Here is a 20761-nt window from a genome sequence, read left to right as displayed (position 1 = left end):
CAGACCTGCACACACACCTGGATCAGACCTGCACACACACACACACACACACCTGGATCGGACCTGCACAAACACACACACACACGGATCAGACCTGCACACATACACCTGGATCAGACCTGCACACACACACACACACACACACACACACACCTGGATCAGACCTGCACACACACACCTGGATCATACCTGCATACACTCACACACACATACCTGGATCAGACCTACACACACACACACACACCTGGATCGGATCAGACCTGCACACACACACCTGGATCAGACCTGCAGACACACACACACACCTGGATCAGACCTGTACACACACACACACACACACCTGGATCAGACCTGCAGACACACACACACACACACACACCTGGATCAGACCTGCACACACACACCTGGATCATACCTGCATACACTCACACACACCTGGATCAGATCTGCAGACACACACACACACACACCTGGATCAGACCTACACACACACACACACACACCTGGATCGGATCAGACCTGCACACACACACCTGGATCAGACCTGCAGACACACACACACACACACACACCTGGATCAGACCTGTACACACACACACACACACACCTGGATCAGACCTGCAGACAGACACACACACACACACACACCTGGATCAGACCTGTACACACACACACACACACACACACCTGGATCAGACCTGTACACACACACACACACACACCTGGATCAGATTTTGTATTGCGATATATTGTGAGACGATATGTTGTTACAGCCCTACCATATACTGCAACTCAACCCGTATCATTTGTGTCATCTTGATAAGAATGACACGCGACCGTGGACCACAAAACCAGTCACATGGGTACATTTTTTTAAATTGAGATTTATACATCACGAATAAGCTGAATAAATAAGCTTTTCAGTGATGTATGGTTTGTTAGGATTGGACAATATTTGGCCAAGATTCAACTATTGTAAATCTGGAATCTGAGGGTGCAAAAAAATCTAAACATTGAGAAAATCTCCTTTAAAGTTGTCCATTTATGTTGGCGATTGTGCTGCATTCACTCACAAAAATAAATGTTTTATATATTTACGGTAGGAAATTTACAAAATATCTTCATGGATCATGATCTTTACTTAATATCCCAATGATTTTTGGCATAAAAGAAAAATCGATAATTTTGACCCATTCAGTGGCTATTGCCACAAATATACCCGTGCCATATCTCAAAAATGAAATGAATAAATGACCTGTATCGTCGTCAAACTCTGCTAAAACACAGTCCATGCCCTCCTCGCTGCTCACGGATCTCTCCTGGGCTCTCATCGGGAGACTGGCCAGACGCGCGCCCAAGAAAACCGGCTTGGATGGCATCTTATAGATTCTGGCAAGCAGCTGCAAAATAATCCATAAAAAACACCAAACTACATGTTATTCTTTTTGCATGCAAAATCATTCTTTGACCCAAATCCACAATACAAAAAGGTTTGAAGGTGTGTACATGGTTCACGGACAGAAATCCGTTCATCTTTCCCACCTGTGAACATTTCCTCAGATAGTCCAGGGCAGGCAGGCACAGATCTGTGGAGCTGAAGCCGCTGACATGAACACAGTCCCCGATCTCCTTATAGTCCACTTCTCCTACAGATCAGCACAGCACAGTCTCATTCACTACATACAGTAGTATGGAAGCTTGTTTCCACCACAGAATAACACTGGAAAAGATAATTGCGACTTTTTGTCTCACAATTGCGAGTTTATATCTCGTAATTCTGACTTTATTTCTCAGAATTGCGAGATATATAAAGTCAGAATTGCGAGAAATAAACTTGCAATTCCGACTTTTTGTCTCGCAATTCCGACTTTTTGTCTCGCAATTGTGAGTTTACATCTCACATTTCTGACTTTATTTCTCAGAATTGCGAGATATATAAAGTCAGAATTGCGAGAAATAAACTTGCAATTCTGACTTTTTGTCTCGCAATTGCGAGTTTATATCTCGTAATTCTGACTTTATTTCTCAGAATTGCGAGATATATAAAGTCAGAATTGCGCGAAATTAACTTGCAATTCCGACTTTTTGTCTCGCAATTCCGACTTTTTGTCTCGCAATTGTGAGTTTACATCTCACATTTCTGACTTTATTTCTCAGAATTGCGAGATATATAAAGTAAGAATTGCGAGAAATAAACTTGCAATTCTGACTTTTTGTCTCGCAATTGCGAGTTTATATCTCGTAATTCTGACTTTATTTCTCAGAATTGCGAGATATACAGTATAAAGTCATAATTGCGAGAAATAAACTTGCAATTCTAACTTTTTGTCTCGCAATTGCGAGTTTACATCTCGCAATTCTGACTTTATAACACGCAATTCTGAGATAAAAAGTCACAATTACCTTTTTATTTATCTATTTTTTATTCTGTGCTGGAAACAAGCTTCCATAATATGGACTCATAATCAGTTTGCATTTTTTCTCCCCATATTCCATTTTCTTTCCATTTTTCTACTTAATCAGTTATTGGTTTTTAATATATAATATCTTTAAGAATGGCACCCGATGTAAAACCAATGTCATTACACCACTATGTGTTCAACAGTAAACATTATTATAACAGTTTTTAATGCTTGTTTGTAAAAACGCACATTAACCATCATGAGAAATGCACAAGATTTGAAGTTTCATGGTTTTGTATCAAATATGTCTATCAAAAATAAGGACTAAAACAATCATTTAAACAATATGGATTATTTTACATTTCCGATAACAATATGCAGAACGCATATTGTTATCGGAAATGTAAAATAATCCATATCAGTCGAAGTCGAACAATATCTAATATAAAGTGCATTTCTAATTTAAAGCTGCAGTCCGTAGTTTTTCCTCTTTGTCGCCATCTCTGTTCGAAATCTGCAATTGCAGTTATTCACGGAATTATCAGCTTTACGTGAGTTGTGCCTCGGCACGGATCCAATGTTTTGAGGAGAATGTGCGGCTGTCAGTCACCGCCGGTGTGGACCCTGGCATTCGCAATCACAGATTCTACTTTTTGGAAGTATGACCAAGAATTTTCACCGGAAAATGTTATCCGAACAAGTAACATCCACTTTTGTTCTGACCAACTAAGGGGAAAAAAGCAGTGCAGTAAATCGCGCTGATTAAATCTAACGATCGCTTATCATATCACGTCAAACCGTGTAAATTATACTTTCTTCTCAAATTGTTAAAGTTAACAACATCAGCATTGCGTGACTACATTTAATGCCCTTCCGATATTATCCTTGTTTTGGCATGGCCGGTTGCAGTCTCTTTTTTTTCTCCGAAGTCCGAAGTCTTTCGCGTTATATATCTCCTGGTGATTGTCGTTTGAACCTTTCTGGACCGGCCATCAAATTGATAAGTTTAATTATATCAAGTGCTGTGAGAAAAGGCTATAAATCTCCACCTCCAGCATCCTCACACTCATAGCCGACTAGCCGAGACTCTTCTTTATGTGGACAGAAGTGATGTAATGACACAAAGACATGATCAAATTTCCCGCGGAAATCCACCAGTACCACTGGAGTTAAAAACATTATTACAAGCTTACCGTTTTGAATCGAGCGAAGGCAAGCAGAGAGTTTTGAACACTGGCTGGTTATGTACTTGCTCAATTTATTTGGGATAATTTTTAACCCAAAAAAGTTACGGACTGCAGCTTTAAAGTGAACAATTATCTGGTAATCAATAGGAGCAAAACACACTGTTTAAAAGAGCAGCTCACCTAAACCTTTCACAAACTTCATAAGGCACATGATGTAGTCGGTGGCCGCGTTGGCAAACACCTGAATGTTGTCCGTGTTAATGAAGGCTTCAAACACATCAAACACAGGCGCCTGGGACTTCCCTGCATATAGAAAGAATGAAGAAGGAATGCATTTCAGATTGATTCAGTTGCACGCTACTCTCACTCCACACACACACACACGCGCCACAGTAGCTGGAGATACTTTTCTGATGTAACAAGCATGGTGAATGTATGCTCTACAATATTAATCATTGTTAGAGGTTTATCAGTGTATTTGGGAAAATAATTGGTTTAGAAGATGGATTTTTTTTTTCTCCATGAAAACCCAAATTACATAGTAAAGTTACTGTACATATTTCTCCCACACTGTCGGCACCAAATAAAGTTGCACACAAATTAAAATGTTCAAACAAGCTTCAAACACTTTCCCCATCTTCCATTGGTTGGACAAACACATAGCCCCGCAAAGTACACACCTGTAACCGTGAAAGTCTTTATTAACCACACAGATTTGTTGTGCAATCAAAAGCCTATAGTTATGCTAATGAACAATATTACTTGAAATAATTGTATATTCAAGTAATATTATAAATAAATGTAACTATCAAACTCTTTATAAATGCATGTTTGTTGTTTTCATCTAAATGCGCTGTAGAAATATGCATGACGACTCTTATCATAATGCTGTTATTGACGCTTATTGATATAAGTGTGTATGTATGTATATATACATATATATATATATATATATATATATATATATATTAGGGGTGTAACGGTACGTGTATTCGTACCGAACCGTTTCGGTACAGGGCTTTCGGTTCGGTGCACGTGTGTACCGAATGACTGAATGCAATATTTTGTGTGCGGAACATAGGTACATTTTCGTGTTTCCACACGAACATATTAAGTGGCGGAAGTCTCCGCGTTCAGCGCAAATCCCGCCCTGCAGCTGATTCTAATGTTTTTTCCAATTAGACATTCTCTGGTTTTACCCGTCGTCACTGTAACAATGAAATAGACTGCAGGGCGGAAAAAAGCTTTTCCGCTTCGTGTGCGCCGCCGCACTCTCCGTTCCGTGGCGCGCGCGCGCGCGCGTGTGTGTGTGTGTGTGTGTGTCGACGACCCGCTGCGCTCTCTGCTCAATGTTCGAGTCCGTGTTTGCGCTGCGCGTTCTGCTCTGTCGTTAACGGCCCAAACACTCCAAGCATGTACCGATCACGCACTGGAAAAGCAAAGTCCGCTCAAATAAGGTGAAATTTCTCAGTAGTAACCTAGACTTCTGTTTGCTGAGCTGGTATAGTCATGCTGGCAACAATGGTAAAATGACCTGCTCTGATCACATGCTCTGGTAATAATAGCTTTGTACTATAGCTTTGGACTATATTTTATTTTGATAATTATTAAAAAAAGTGGAAAAAAAAATCTTAAATTGATTATTTTGATTGATTATTGAAAAATAATAATACATTAATATATTTGTTTAATATTATTTTAATATAGGGCTATTTTCTGTTCCTGCACTGTAATCATAGTTATTTATTTATATTTTTCATTATATTTTATTATGTGATATTGGTTTGAGACTGAGAGTATTTTATTTAGTGGAGAACTTTGCAGCAGTATTTTATTTCTTATTCTTTTTTTATTTTATATCTATTTTATTATATTTTATTAAAAAGTGTTTAAAAAAGTGTAAACAACTTGTTAAAAAAAGTTTATAGTAATAAACAACCTGCAGTTTAATGTTTGCATTTCTTTCCCTTACTGTACCGAAAATAAACCGAACCGTGACTTTAAAACCGAGGTATGTACCGAACCGTGATTTTTGTGTACCGTTACACCCCTAATATATATATATATATATATATATATATATATATATGGTATATAAGAAATGCTAAAGTTAAGAGGGTTTGCGCCATACAAGAACACAGTGAGGTAAACTGCATGTTGTCCATTAATGCAGGATATATAAAAACATATACAGAGAAAGAAAAATTATTTGCACAAATAATTAACAATAAAGTAAACTTCACAGACCCATAGAATATTCTCCTATCAGGTAATCCTTCATATCCGTTTTGTTTCCATGCACGGTTCTGAGAGCACTGAACAGCGGCCTCCAGCCGGACTGGATCTGAGCTGAACACATCTCCACCAGCTCTCCAATGGATGTTATCACCTGTGTGCCATAACAGACAGATGCTGCCATTAACACACTAACTTTAAACCCTTTACTACACACATAGACAGTTCTGTCAGGACCACTATCGTCAAATATGATTGACAGTTAGCATAGAGTTTGGATTGGCGGTATGGTTCTGTTCTGGGCGAGAACTCCCTGCGCATCCATGCAGTCTAGCATGAATAAGAGCAATAACCCGCCTCAGGGTAAACAAAACAGAACCAACATGAATGTATTGCAGATATCATTCATTCACGATTTTAAAGTACAAGATAATCTGAGAATTTAGTTTGATTCGAGGGGAATCAGAATACCAAATCCTGACTGAAGAGAGGAGGAGCTGGGGAGGGAGGAGGGTAATTCGCTCCTGAGAAACGCCATATCTGCTGATAATACTGAAGGAGCTTATATATGAATACAGTGATAGACGTCGTATTCCTATAGGTAGAGGATCAGCTGAGAGTCACTGATGCGAGCTTGACTAACGTGACCTGCCAGAACTGACGCTACGCTTGATGTTTGTTTAAGACATCCTTCAGCGTGGTCATGTGATTTATCAGAATGTCAGACCTGATCTTGGACGTCTTCGTCGCAGAGCTCCAGCTGCATGATGTGCTCAAAAGGTCTGAAGAGAGCTTCATTAAAATGAAAGTGTGGCAGTTCTGCCCAGCTGATCAAAACCTCCATCAGGACATCATGGATGAAGGACACGGCCTTCTGGGATACGTGGCGCTCTTTATGACAGGCCGCCTGTGGGGGAAAAAGTCAAAGAAAAGGGATTTGTGTTATTTTTTTTCTCACCTGGGCTTGACTTGCTTGTTTTTTTAATAACTTAAAAAAAAAAAAAGTTCTATTTTTGGCAAACGTAAAGGCCCTTTCACACCAAAAGTGAAATGAATAAGTGAATACAAATTCACACCTGTACAGTAGAGGGCGCAGCTCAAACAAACCTTTCAACTGTTCTGCCATTCTAGATCACAGAAAAATAGGATGCAGGAGAAGAAATTTTAACACTCTTACTTAAGCAATACAAATGTGATGTTTAACTAAAGGCATTTTTGCTTATTCGTACAGCTGAATTGGATCATCAAAGGTCAGCAGCAAAGACATTGTTCCATAAAGTGAGATTAAATACATAAAGTACATTTCTCTTATTTAACATATGTAAAGGTACACTATGTAAGATTTGTACCTTAATATAACAGCTTTGAAGTCATTTAGATGGTAAACAAACTCGTAGTAGGGCGAATAATCCCGATAGCAAAGCGGGGGGGGGGGGGGGGCGCCGCTGTTTGAGAGGTGGCGCCTCGACAAATCTCACGAGAATCACGACTTGCTTTACGCAGCCTCTATGGAAGACACTATCACGCATTTCACACGTGAATCATGGCAGAGTCGATGAAGAAAACGAAGAAAGCGCGGTCGGAAGAGTGCAGAGACGGCTCTCGTGAGTGGTATTTACGACAGTCACGTTAAATACAAGTACTCCACAGCGACTCTAGGGGGCGCTGTTTGAGAAAAACAGAAACTGCATAGTGTGCCTTTAATTATTGCAGTTTTGCATAATATTCTGATTTTGCATTTCTCTGTTTTTATTCATTTTGAGGAATACTGAATCTGTTTTTGTGCAAGTGATGAGTACTGTAAGTGCATGCTCACATTTTGTCTGGAACTACAATAATCATCATGTTTACACACAATGCCTCAGTCTGAATATACATATATTGTTCTGTTATGAAAGATTTACACGTTATTGCTCAAATCAATTTCCCTTTGGAGAAGACGAATGGAATTTTTCCTTCCAGAATCCAACGGCTCTATTCATCTCATGTCAGCAGAAAAACTGATTAAGAATGAAGCTGGATATCACTCTATGTGTGAACATCCCCTTTAAAAAATGCAAATTCACCCTATCTATTTTCGACATTTTAAAGATCTTATTGAGAACATTTCATCCGTGCATATAATTCTTCTTTTTTTAAAAAAAACGTTTTGAGCTTATGATGTTTAGTCAAAATGTCATAACTGGACTTCTCTGTGGTGACATATGCACGAATCATTTCTCATCATGAACAATTATTGTTTTTTTTATGGAATATTGAAGTGTTTGTTATAAATGATTCATCCATGCACATCATTATATTTTTATTTATTTGCTTCATATTCTTGAATTAGAATAACTTCCCCTCCCTCTTGCAGCGACATCTCTTCTCTTCACAACTTGTTACTCACTGAGATCCACCAATAGCAAACCACAACCATCCAATCAATTCCCCACAGACAAAATCAAGGCAAAAATTTGTTTTCTTGTTCCAGAAGTCATTTGACTCAAACATACAGCATGATAAAGAGGAAAAGACTTGCAACATGAGTTTCATGCCGACTTTGAAACTCGCATTCATCTGCATCCACTTTTGAGTGCCACGCCCACTTCTCAACATCTAATCAACAACCGATGCACAGAACCAAGTCCCCGCCTTACATTTTTTCTTTTCCGATAATCTGGTACGCTTGGATGTACGTCACAATACAGAAGAAAAGCTGCTTTTTCATCGCAACAATAAGGGCCCTATCATACACCCGGCGCAACACAAGTGTCCTTTTCATTTTCACGTCCTGTGTCTCGTTGTTTAAATAGCAAATGCATTTGCGCCCATCTATGGTCCATGGGTGTGCTGGTCTGAAAACACACCCATTTCTATTTAAGAGACTAGGGACAACACTTTTAGACCATGTGCCTGGCGCGACGAACATTTTTCCCGTCCTTAAACTAGCAAAAAGATGATTCAGACTCGCCCTAAGTGCTTTAGACCATGCGATTAGATCCTTAAAATAGGGCCCTAAGGATGTATAATCCACATGAGGGTTGTTTGTGCCTATACCTCCACCAGGTGTGGCGCCACCACACTCCAGGCCCTCATCATGTGCAGCAGAGGTCGACTCTTGCTCTTCACGATGCGAAGCATGGCCTCTCCCAGCCGGAACAGGTGCAGGGCGCTGCGCTTGTCCTGGGTCGACTTCGCCTCCCCTTTAATGAAAACACAATGAGGTGAAGGAAAACATGGGTTTTAAAACTCCTAAAGATTGTTGTTCCTGAAATAAGGTGCATAACCTTCAGAAAATTTGGTTCATTGACTCCAGGAGGTCAAACTAAATATTAAGTGAGCTGAATAGTTCTCGAATAATTTTTTATTAGTTGTAAATGAGACTAGAACTTGGTTCAACTCTGATACTAAAATCTGGAACTTGTCTGAATACGGTTCTGAAAACCTTGATTATTTCTGGCTTCATTATTTTATAGCAATAAACATAAATAAAAAATAAATAAATAAATAATATGTATAAAAAATAAAAATAAAGAGTTGCATGTAACTGCATTGAAAAAAAAAAAACTGCATTGGTTTTCTGTTGGTGCAAAGTGTACTCAGTACTGTTTGTGTACCTGGCATGGCTAAGGAATAGTCTCCGGTTTCTGTGACCGAATCAAACAGTTGAGACTGTGAAGCTTTTCTGAGCTGATGCAGGAAACCCACGAGACCCACGAGGTTGAGTTTACTGACGGCATCCTCGAACAGCCTGCAGGACATTCACAACAATTACATGTTAAACATGCAGAAATAAACAGACATGTGAGAGGAATAGTGATGGACTAATGGGTAAATATACACACTACTTATAAAGCTTGGAAGAGCCAGGACATTTTTTAACATAACTTGTATTTGTCTGAAAGAAGAATGTCATATACTGTACACCTCAGATGGTTTGAGGGTGAGTAAATCATGGGCTAATTTTCATTTTTGGGTGAACTATCCCTTTAATTCTGATTACACACAGTATAATTAACCTTATCCCATGTTGTTGATAAAATATTCTGCTTAACCTAAAATCAAATGGAAAAATGAAGGTGGGGAGAAATGATTATGTTAGTCTGGTACCGGTCCGCTTGTGTGGAGAGAGTGCAGACGGCTTTGGCCACACTGGTGCCCGTGAGCAGACTGCCCCCCCGCAGGTCCGTGGCTTTCCCGCGACTGCTTTCCCTCAGGAGCTCCTGGATGGAGAGCGGCTGGATAACGGGATGGCTGAGACCCAGTTCCAGCTCTGGACTGGCCTCTCCGCTCAGCTCCAGCTCCAGGTCCACGGCCACGGCCTGCGCTGCCTGTGTGATGGCCATCGGAGGCTGCGAGCCGCCGTCACTGAAGTGTGTGTGCTCCAGTGAACTAACATACTCAATCACTCTGAGGAATATTAAATCAAACTCAGTTTCTTATTTGATTTTGGATCTAATTTAAAGGTGCACTGTGTAATTTGTTGCCGCATCTAGTGGTGAGGTTGCGAATTACACCCAACAGAAGTTACGGTGGCCGACAGGAAGTGATGTCGTCGTCTGAGACAGCAGAGAGTAGCCAGTTAATCAATGAGGTTTCTTTACAAAGATAAATTAAGAAATAATGTTTACTTAATTACTCAGTAAAACGATATGTTATTGCGAATATTATTGTTACTTGTTCATCATTGTGTCAGTGTTTTATCCACTGACTTAAGCTGAAGCTTCTCTGCACGAAGAACAACATAGTGACGAAACGCGTTTGTCCGTTTAGGGCCACCGTCGAAACATGTCGATGTAAGGGGACCCTCGGTTTTTGTAGATAGAAATGGCTCATTCTAAGCTAATAAAAACATAACGGTTCATTAAGTAAGATCTTTATACACCACTGAAAACATAGTCATGTATATGATATTGCATTTGTGTCAAAAGATCCTCCTAAACATTACACAATGCACCTTTAAATACATTTAAACATTTTAACACTGATATACTGATATACTATAACTCTACCTTTATGCATTTGCTCTAAAATGCCTTTAAAAAGGCAAGTACTTTTCCAAGTACAGTATATTAGAATGTTTGATGCAAGTAAAATACAGTAGAAAAAACATTCATTCATATGCACCAATATAACAATGCATATAAATAGACAGCAATATTTACCTATATACAGTACTGTGCAAAAGTCTTAGGCAAGCTAGTATTTTCGACCTAAAGAAATTTAAGAGTTATTTCTATATTTTGCTGTAGTATTTCAGTAGGAAATATCAGTTTACATTTCCAAACATTCTTTTTGCCATTAATTGTAATAATCCAGTGAGATTTGTGTATGCACAAGGAGTCTGACAACAGCCGGTCTGATCTGATCTCACCATCATCGAGTCCGTCTGTGATTACATGAAGAAACAGAAGAAACTGAGACAGACTAAATCCAGAAGAACTGCGGGAACGTCTCCAAGACGCTTGAAGAAACCTTCCTGCAAAGCTCCCTGAAAAACTATGCGCAAGTGTACCGAGCACAAAAGCTGTTTTAAATAAATAAATGCTTCATGTAATCACAGACGGACTCGATGATGGTGAGATCAGATCTCTGTGTGCATCATACCGGCTGTTGTCAGACTCCTTGAACATTCAAATATCTCACTGGATTATTAAAAATGAATGGCAAAAATAATGTTTGGAAATGTAAACTAATATTTCCTACTGACACACTACAGCAAAAGATGCAAATAACTGACTTAAAACCACTTTTTGGGGTGAAAATACTAATGTGCCTAAGACTTTTGCAAAGTACTGTATTTTATTAAAACATTTTGATAGATGACAAACAGCATGCGAGTGAACATGATTGGAGTAAATTCACTGAAGTGGATACCTAGACTTGATTAGTAATGAACTGATTTAAAAGTAACATCTCATGTAAATTTTTTTGCAATATAGCATTTAATTATAAGAAAAACTCAACCAACAGCATGAGCGAAATACATCAATAATGAGAAGACCATCATAGTAGTGCTGCTACATATATATAGTTATAATATACTGTTTTCTTTCCTTAAAAGAAGAACTGAATGCATTACTACAGTTTGAAAGGAAATTTGCAAATTTGAGTAATTTCAAAATGTCAGATTACAATTAATGAGTTATCATGATGAATTATTTTAATCTGGGGACAGGCCTAGAAGCAATTGTATTAGTGTTTTACCTGAACACGTGAGGCCAGCAGTCATGGTTATGGCTGCCCATCTCCAGCCCCACATTGAGTATAGCGTCCATGCAGAGCACATGAGCCGTGTGAAGCCTCACGCCCTGACAGCGGCCCATCTGCTCTAGTTTCTGTTCAACACGCTGCTTTACTGCAACACAGACACATGCACGTTCATTAAACATAAGTGCAATAGGGTTTGAAGTAACTGATGATCTGAGGTTAGTAGGTTAAATATTTGAATGAACTGCTTCAGCTATTAATAACTCACTAATAATGATCACCAATGCACTCATATATCCAAATAGGGCATTTACTCATTTGTTAAATTAAACGTTAACACTTTACAATAAGTTTCATTTGTTAACATTAGTTAACTACATCAATTAACATGAAGTAATGATGAATACTTCTACAGCATTTGTTAATCTTAGATAATAATCTGAGCATTTCCTAACATAACATTTCAAAGCACTGTGAACTACAATGAACATGAACATTTTTATTAACTAACATTAACAAAGATGAATAAATGCTGTCAAAATATATTGTTCATTGATGCTCATGTTAGCTAATGCCTTCAAAGAATAGTTCACTTAAAAATGAAAATTCTGTCATCAATTACTCTCCCTCAAGTTGTTTTAAACCTGTATGAGTTTCTCTCTTCTGCTGAACACAAATGAAGATATTTTGAAGAATGTCGGTAACCAGACAGTTGATGGACCCCATTGACTTCCATAGTATTTTTTTCCTACTATGGAAGTCAATGGGGTCCATCAACTGTGTTCAGCAGAAGAAGGAAACTCATACAGGTTTGAAAGAACTTAAGGGTGAGTAAATGATGACAGAATTTTCCTTTTTAAGTGAACTATTCCATTATCTAATGTTAACAAATGAGACCTTGAGATAGTCTCACTATCATATTAATGTTATGAGAATTATAAGGAACTTGTAAGGAAGTAATACAAATTAGTTTTGATCAAAAAGATTGTGTTTCCTTTCCCACACCATCAATGCCAGCGGCTCTATGCAAGCATGAATCCTGGAAATACATTTTGTTTCGCTTCCAGTTTATCCCAACCATTTATGCAAAAAACATTGTACATATGCTGCACAGTATCAGTCAAAGAACAAATGGTACACAGTAATGGACTAAATACAAGTATGTTATCATAGCATTCCTTCACATGACTCTGAACGCAGTATGATCATGTTGAATGTGCGCGAGTACCTTGAGCAATGGCATCTCCAGTCTCCCCCACTTCTTTCTCCTCTTTCTCCTCCTGAACACATGATGCTGCTGCCATCTGGGCAAGAGCTGAGGCACAGTTGGCAGCCACACCTAAATGACAGAGAATTAAGGGCCAGCAGACACACACTTTCCATTAGTGGCCTATAATGGGAGAACTATAACTGAACAGAAATTATTATTATTATAACCTTTATTTAACCAGGAAATAAAGACATTGAGATTAAAAATCTCTTTTGCAAGAGCGTCCTGGCCAAGATTATCAGCAGACAACTCACGTGGGTTTAACAAATAACATTCATCCATACATATATAGAAAACACACAGGCAAATTTAAAATAAAATAAAACAAGTAAATCAATACTTAAGTCAGGTAAAGCATCTACAATAAGATGTTTCTGTCTCCAAGTCTTTCAAAAGGCTTTAACTACCTACATATTTTTTATAGATGTATGTCTGAAGATATAAAGGAAGCAGAAGCTTGTATAAAAAAAAAAAAAAAATGAATGAATGAATGTGATGTTACCCAGAGCACAGCTGAGAGCCGCAGCCTTGCGTAGACCATCCAGACTAAGGCAGATGGTGTCTCTCTCCCTCTGAGTTTGCTCTTTAACTCCCTCGGCTCCTAGAATAAAGGCGAGACCCCTAGAGCTTCCCGCCATGCGCCCTGTGAGCGGCATGGACAGCGTGTCGATCAGGTTTTTCCAGCAGCCGGTCAGGATAAAGCGGGCAAATACCACACCTGTAAGAAACGAGGCCATGATGAGGGAATGACTGCTTGACCCTGTGTTGTCAAAGCTTGTGATTTGACAATTTCTCCATGGATTCAGATTCTCACAAACTTTAAGACATTCTCATCTGTCCTCTTCATATGAGAGAGAACAACATCCGAGATAGCAATTAGTCAGGCTACAAGTGCAGACTACCTTGCCATCCGTCACTGAAGATTATGCATACTCTCTCTGCTGGACTTTTCCATAGACTTAAAGGGATACTCCACAGTTTTTTCATATTAAACTATGTTATTCCCTTAACTAAGACAAGTTGATACATACCTCTCTCGTCTCAGTGCGTGCACTCAATCGCTCTGGCACGCGGCAACACTTTGATAGCACTTAGCTTAGCCTAGTTCATTCATTAGGAACCAAACAGAGATGAAGCTAGAAGCGACCAAACACCTCCACGTTTTCCCTATTCAAATACAGTTACACGAGTAGTTACACAACCAAGTATGGTGACAAAATAAAACGTGGCACTTTTCTAAGCGCGTAAAAAGGATAACTATAATGTATGGCAGAATAGAGTGACTTTTTACTGCGCCGAGTCGAAGTGCTCCCGAGTGCTATTCCGCCATACATTATAATTATCCTTTTTACCCGCTTAGAAAAGTGCCACGTTTTATTTTGTGTCACCATACTTGGTCGTTTAACTACTCGTGATTGACTACTACCAGAGCGATTGAGTGCACGCACTGAGACGAGAGAGGTATGTATCAACTCGTCTTAGTTAAGGGAATAACATAGTTTAATATGAAAAAACGGTGGAAGGACTAGCGGATCTGGTGATTTATTTTGCATTAAAGGGATACTTAATGCAAAATAAATCACCAGATCCGCTAGTCCTTCCTCTCTTTACTGGATATCCAAAGATTGCACTGGTTTGAGTCATTACAAGTAGATGTTTCAGGGTATCTTAGTGTCTAAGTCACATCGACTAACCACCGGAGTACCTCAGGGTTCGGTGCTTGGCCCCCTCTTCTTTTTGAAATACACAACATGACTAGGCACATGGATTCTCCGACTTTATTGTCAGTCTCCTATGCTGTTTATGTTGTATCCACAGTGCAGCGCTTCTGGGTTCGACATCAGAATGTCAGCTCATTTTGGCCGGCTCCTGCGTGAGCATCACACGCATGTGTCATGGTGGTCACGTGAACAGCGTCGGCCAATTGGCGTCCGCGTTCTGACGTAGAACCCGGAAGCGCTGTAGTGTGGATACAACATGAACAGTGTAAGAGACGTTGTTTCTTTTTCTTTTTTTCTTTTTTTTTATGCACTAAAAGTATTCTCGTTGCTTCATAACATTAAGGTTGAACGACTGTAGTCACATGGACTATTTTAACGATGTCTTTATTACCTTTCTGGGCCGTTGCATTGCTGTCCATGGAGGGGTCAGAAAGCTCTCGTATTTCATCAAAAATATAATTTATGTTCCGAAGATGAACAAAGGTCTTATAGGTTTGGAACGACATGAGGGTGAGTAATTACTGACAGAATTTACATTTTGGGGTGAACTAACCCTTTAATTATGAAAAAAAAAATAGAAAAAGATGTTTAGAATAGTTTTAATAGTTCATCATATCAAATGTCAGATCAACTACACAAGTGCATTTGTTTTGAGAGCTGACAAAGAAAAGAAACCTCTGTAACCTCTTTACGAATGTGTGTGTGGATATGCATTTATGCAGTACCTGCCACCAAGTTGTCACTGCCATTCTTGTCACAGGTAAAGGGCGACTGTGTTGAGGCCTTTCTGATCAGCTGACCACCAATAGCACTGCTGCCCAGTCCATCAATATCTGACAATTCACCATACACAAATATAGTATACAGTCAGACCAAAAATTATTCAGACACCGGATATAATTTTTGAGATTTTTTTACTAGTGGGTGCAGGACACTAAAGTTAATTTATGTAAGCGAGGAGAGCAAAATAAAGTAAACTGTGACATATTATACACAAAAATTCTTCATACAGTGACTACCAGTAAAATGTATAAAAATATGTGACCAAATATTATTCCGACACTTTGACTTGATCATGTTTTGCTTAAGTGTTTTTTCTTTAATTGCTTATGCTCTTTTTGCACCACATACTGAACAATATTAAGCATTGCTTGGTAATTGGTTGACCTAAATTGGTATTATCTAATTGTGTACTTAAATTGACAGATATTCAACATAATTCATTAGTGAGACAGTCTAACAGAAGGATGGCCAAAACCAGTGAAATATCAACTGATCTGATAACTATGAGTTCTTGTCATATTTTATTATCATTTTCTAAACTATAGCGATAATGTGAGAAATGTTGAAGGTGTCTGAATAAATGTTTGTTTGATTGTATATGTTATACATTTAATCCTTCACACCAAGGATTTGAACCAATAATTGCTCATCTGAGGCCTCTAGAGTTCATAACACACAAAGGAGTATTACCAGTGAGCATGGTGATGAGAGGTAAGGACTGCTCCTCAGCCGAGCCCCAGTATCCCGCCTCTCCCAGGAGGTTTCTCTCCAAAACCTGGTTATAGAGCTCCTCGATCCAGGCCTGAGACAGAACCACCAGAACACCACTGCTCTGGATCTGACGCACAAACTCCTTCTGCACACACACACACACAGCTCATTCAACATCACCATCAGATTGTGTGTTAATTCAGAGATATTTCAAATGTATGGTAAATTAAAGCAGGTTTTCAGGAGTACCAAAGACACCAGAGCACACGTGGGTTTCCTGTGGTAGAAGTCACAGCAGCACAGTTTGAGGTTGAGCAGTAAAGCATAATAGGAAACCAGGTACAGTCCATCCGCATTCATCAGAGCCTGACAATTCAGGTTTTCACTGCCCTCGAAACCTGGAGAATGAACCCCGCCTGGAGAATAAGACCACATAATAACATCATATTGCCATCATATTACATCCATTCAGGCATGTTTGAGCTTCTGTTTACCAGATCTGATGAGCACTATGTATGTGTGTTGATCAATGTTTATGTGAGTAATAGCCTAAATTATACCTCGATATTATTTAATCTTATTTAACGCAAGTCGTATGGGTTTGGAACGACATGAGGGTAAATAATGATAGAATTTTCGTTTTTGGGTGAACTAACCCTTTAAGGGGGAAATTACCCAGATTGAATAAAAAACTACTGATATTTGGCCATTTTGGCTCTGACGACGACACAGCTGCTGTTTCAAGATTGGCCAATTTCACCACTGACAATTATCATGTGTTTTCATGTTAATTCTGTCACCTTCAGTTCTGTGTTCAGTGCTTTTATAACAGTAAAAACTCTTTGCATGTAATCTTAATGTTATATTGAGTCATTTTTATCAAAATGAACCTGCTAAAAATATATAGACTCCACTTTCTAGGTACTGTGATGGGATTTTTTAAATAAAATAGTAAACTGTATTTTAAGCTAATCATAATTCTAATAACTAACATTTCTTTTTCTTGCAGGAATAACATTTTTATGCTTTTGAAACCTAAAATAATGTTTCCAAACACTTTGGTCAAAGTCAGTCAGTGTATTCGTGAATCATCTCCAAATATAACAAAAGGGGAAATTAAACTAGACAGATATCCAAATTTATAAACTCATGAGTAACAAAGTAAAGCTTCTACTGTACCTAGTATAGGGTTGCTGAATAAGAACCAATCATATTGGTGAAAAACTGTGTAGCCCAATAAATCAGGTCACCTTTGCTATGCTCCTATTCTATAAAAACTGTTGTATTATTTTTGCTGGTGGGATTCTCTCTGAAATTGGTCTGAGATCCTCCGGCCGTGATTAAAGCATATTCGAAGGTATGCGCAGCAGGTTAGTGGAGAACTACAGACCTTCTTCCCAAGTAATAGTGTTCAAAAAGGAAGGAGGCGTCATTCGACTCAGTGTGAGACTCTTAGACGGGGTTAGATTGCGGTCAGGTAACTATAATTCTTAGGCATTTTATTTGATGCTGTAAGAACAGTTACTCTTAGGCATCAACCAACGCGATCAGTGGTGAATTTACCTGAGTATAATTTTGCAAGTGTCGACTGTAGACGCTAGGGTGTCGTCTGGAGATGCTCCAGGTAAACTTAAGTCAAGTGCGTAGGGGAAAATCTACCACAGTATTTAAACAGTATAGACTTATGTTGAACTCGCTGAGTGCTTAAATCCAGTCACAGCCAAAGTCAAGCCCACCTAAACTCTACAGGATAGTGGCCCTCCAGGAGCAGGACTGGACACCTCTGCCCTAAAAAATGTATTCCTGTCAGGACCACTATCGTCAAATATGACTGACAATTAGCATACACTTTGGATTGGCGGTATGGTTCTGTTCTGGGCGAGAACTCCCTGCGCATCCATGCAGTCTAGCATGAATAAGAGCAATAACCCCCCTTAGGGTAAACAGAACAGAACCAACATGAATGTATTGCAGATATCATTAATTCAAGATTTTAATGTACAACATAATTAGAGAATTTAGTCTGATTCAAGGGGAATCAGAATACCAAATCCTGACTGAAGAGAGGAGGAGCTGGGGAGGGAGGAGGGTAATTAGCTCTTGAGAAACGCCATAGCTGTTGATGATACTGAAGGAGCTTATATATGAATACAGTGATAGGCGTCGTATTCCTATAGATAGAGGATCAGCTGAGAGTCACTGATGCGAGCTTGACTAACGTGACCTGCCAGAACTGACGCTATGCTTGATATAGGCCAGTAGTCTATAAACGGGCTATCAGTTAATTATTGTACACAACATTCGACATGTTACCTGCTTGCAGACCCGAACAGAAGGTGGTAGAGAAGTTCTGCAGGGACACGTCCACATCGGTGGTGCTGTGCAGTCCCAGCAGGCGAGGCAGAAGTGAAGCCAGAGACTGCACAAAGAGCCGGGCGCTCTGTTGATCTGCTTCCTGGTTCTTCAGCAGTTTCAGGGACAGAGCAGCCGTGCGTAGCGTACGGTGCCCGGGACACTCCCGCGGCGTCTGCTCCTCGTCAGCCAGAGAGCAGTTGTCAGACCCCATGTCGGAGACATCGGAGCGTCCCGAGTCCTTTTCTGCAGCCATCGAGTACTGGTCACACGAATCGAACTCAGTGCGCGACAGCTCCTGCTCATCCGCACTGAAGTTACTCTCGCTGTACCGTGAGCCGTGCGAGCGTGTCCGAGACTCCACAGATAGAAAGTTGGTGATGTCAGGGTAGGCCAAGCCGTGACTGCGCTGCACTACATCGGGAGGGGCCGTACTGGACGGGGCTTCTGGGACGCCACTGTCTCGTACACATTCAGGCAGATCCGGGCGAGTTCCCTTTGCAGCCCCGCCGGTAGACGGCGATGGCAGGCGTTGTCCCTCCCCAAAATCCTCTGGAGTGGTATGGCCCATTTCCCCTTCCAGAGTGGTCTGACCAATCTCCCCCTCTAAAGTGGTCAGGCCCGTGTCAGTCGTGACACTGATGCTGATGTCAGGGCTGCGTTCAGTGATGCTGGTCTCCCAGGCGGCGTTCTCAGCCGAAAGCACGCGCCGCTGCCAGCGGAAATCAGCTTCGTTGAGTTCTACAGACTCACGCATTGACTCCGCCCCTTCCTTCAGATCATCCAATCGCCGCAGCAGCATTCGAGACTGGTCTTGCTGCAGGCCACGCCCTTGACTGAGCTCATCTAAAGCACCCAATAGGGCACAAGCGCAGGAGACGGAGGAGTAGCACGCCTCAATTCCACCCTTCATGCATGCTTCTGTTATACCATCCATTACCCTAAAATAGGAAAATAGAAAAGATGGTGGCATTCATCGGTAAAAATTACTTAAAGTCCCCCTGTGGTCAATAGTATCATCCCTTAAAACTCATATTTCATCACAGAAATTACATATTTAAACTTTTTTTTTCCCCTTAAAGGTCCCGTTCTTCGTGATCCCATGTTTCAAACTTTAGTTAGTGTGTAATGTTGTTGTTAGTATAAATAATATCTGTAAAATTATAAAGCTCAAAGTTCAATGCCAAGCGAGATATTTTATTTAACAGAAGTTGACTACATCGAACGGCCCGTTTGGACTACATCCCTCTACTTCCTTCTTTAATGACGTCATTAAAACAGTTTTTTTGACTAACCTCCGCCCACAGAAATGCTCCCTCAACTCTACCGAAATTCGTTTATGTACTTGCGCACTTCTTATAACTTACTGTGTTTATTCAGCTCTTACGGTGATTTTCTGAAGTAAAACTGACGCTTCATCTTTTGTGTGATGTACAATAAAGTTTATTAAACTCATCAGTATATGTTTGATCATCATTCAGACAGCAGACTTGTAGGCTATTAATAAATAATGGATACATACAAGCAGATGACAAATACGTTATAATAACCGTAATTAAACTACTAAACTATACCTGTTTCATCTCTATACAGCACTCTGACTCTGTAGGCATTATTGTCCGACTAGAAATGAACACTGTTACTGAGAGTTTCTGATATTATCATCATTCCGTGAGATGAAATTGTCCTGAGAGACTGAGCGTGAGCTTATGAAGCTCCGCCCCCTGGGCTGTGCAGCAGCAGCTCATTTGCATTTAAAGGTGCTCTAGGTAACTTTTTAACCTTAACTGAACAGCTTTGGAGTCAGTGGAATGGTTATATTACTTATTTTGGGTTGAATGGTGGTGGTTTCGCACCCCCCTGGTGCCCGAGAGCGGAAAAAACTCACTTGCAACTTTGGGACGCGGG

The 20761-nt window shown here is 39.9% G+C and overlaps 1 protein-coding gene across 1 annotated transcript in view; it reads right to left on the bottom strand.

Annotated features, from left to right (window-relative positions):
- Nucleotides 1-20761, bottom strand: part of arfgef3 (ARFGEF family member 3) — a 69151-nt gene that overhangs the window by 23635 nt on the left and 24755 nt on the right. The window contains exons 12-26 of the mRNA XM_079855096.1: nt 18815-19794; nt 16751-16917; nt 16481-16646; nt 15733-15840; nt 13789-14004; nt 13245-13355; nt 12014-12164; nt 9917-10216; nt 9424-9557; nt 8864-9009; nt 6552-6731; nt 5837-5978; nt 3770-3892; nt 1543-1646; nt 1256-1400 (exon numbers count right to left, since the gene is read on the bottom strand). Coding sequence (XP_079711222.1) covers nt 1256-1400; nt 1543-1646; nt 3770-3892; nt 5837-5978; nt 6552-6731; nt 8864-9009; nt 9424-9557; nt 9917-10216; nt 12014-12164; nt 13245-13355; nt 13789-14004; nt 15733-15840; nt 16481-16646; nt 16751-16917; nt 18815-19794 — 3173 coding nt within the window. The remainder of the gene's footprint in view (nt 1-1255; nt 1401-1542; nt 1647-3769; nt 3893-5836; nt 5979-6551; nt 6732-8863; nt 9010-9423; nt 9558-9916; nt 10217-12013; nt 12165-13244; nt 13356-13788; nt 14005-15732; nt 15841-16480; nt 16647-16750; nt 16918-18814; nt 19795-20761) is intronic.

Source organism: Squalius cephalus (assembly GCF_949319135.1).
Source record: "Squalius cephalus genome assembly, chromosome: 21".
Classification (NCBI taxonomy): domain Eukaryota; kingdom Metazoa; phylum Chordata; class Actinopteri; order Cypriniformes; family Leuciscidae; genus Squalius; species Squalius cephalus.
The sequence above is the reverse complement of the archived record's forward strand: the minus strand, read 5'-3'. Positions and strand labels throughout refer to the sequence as shown.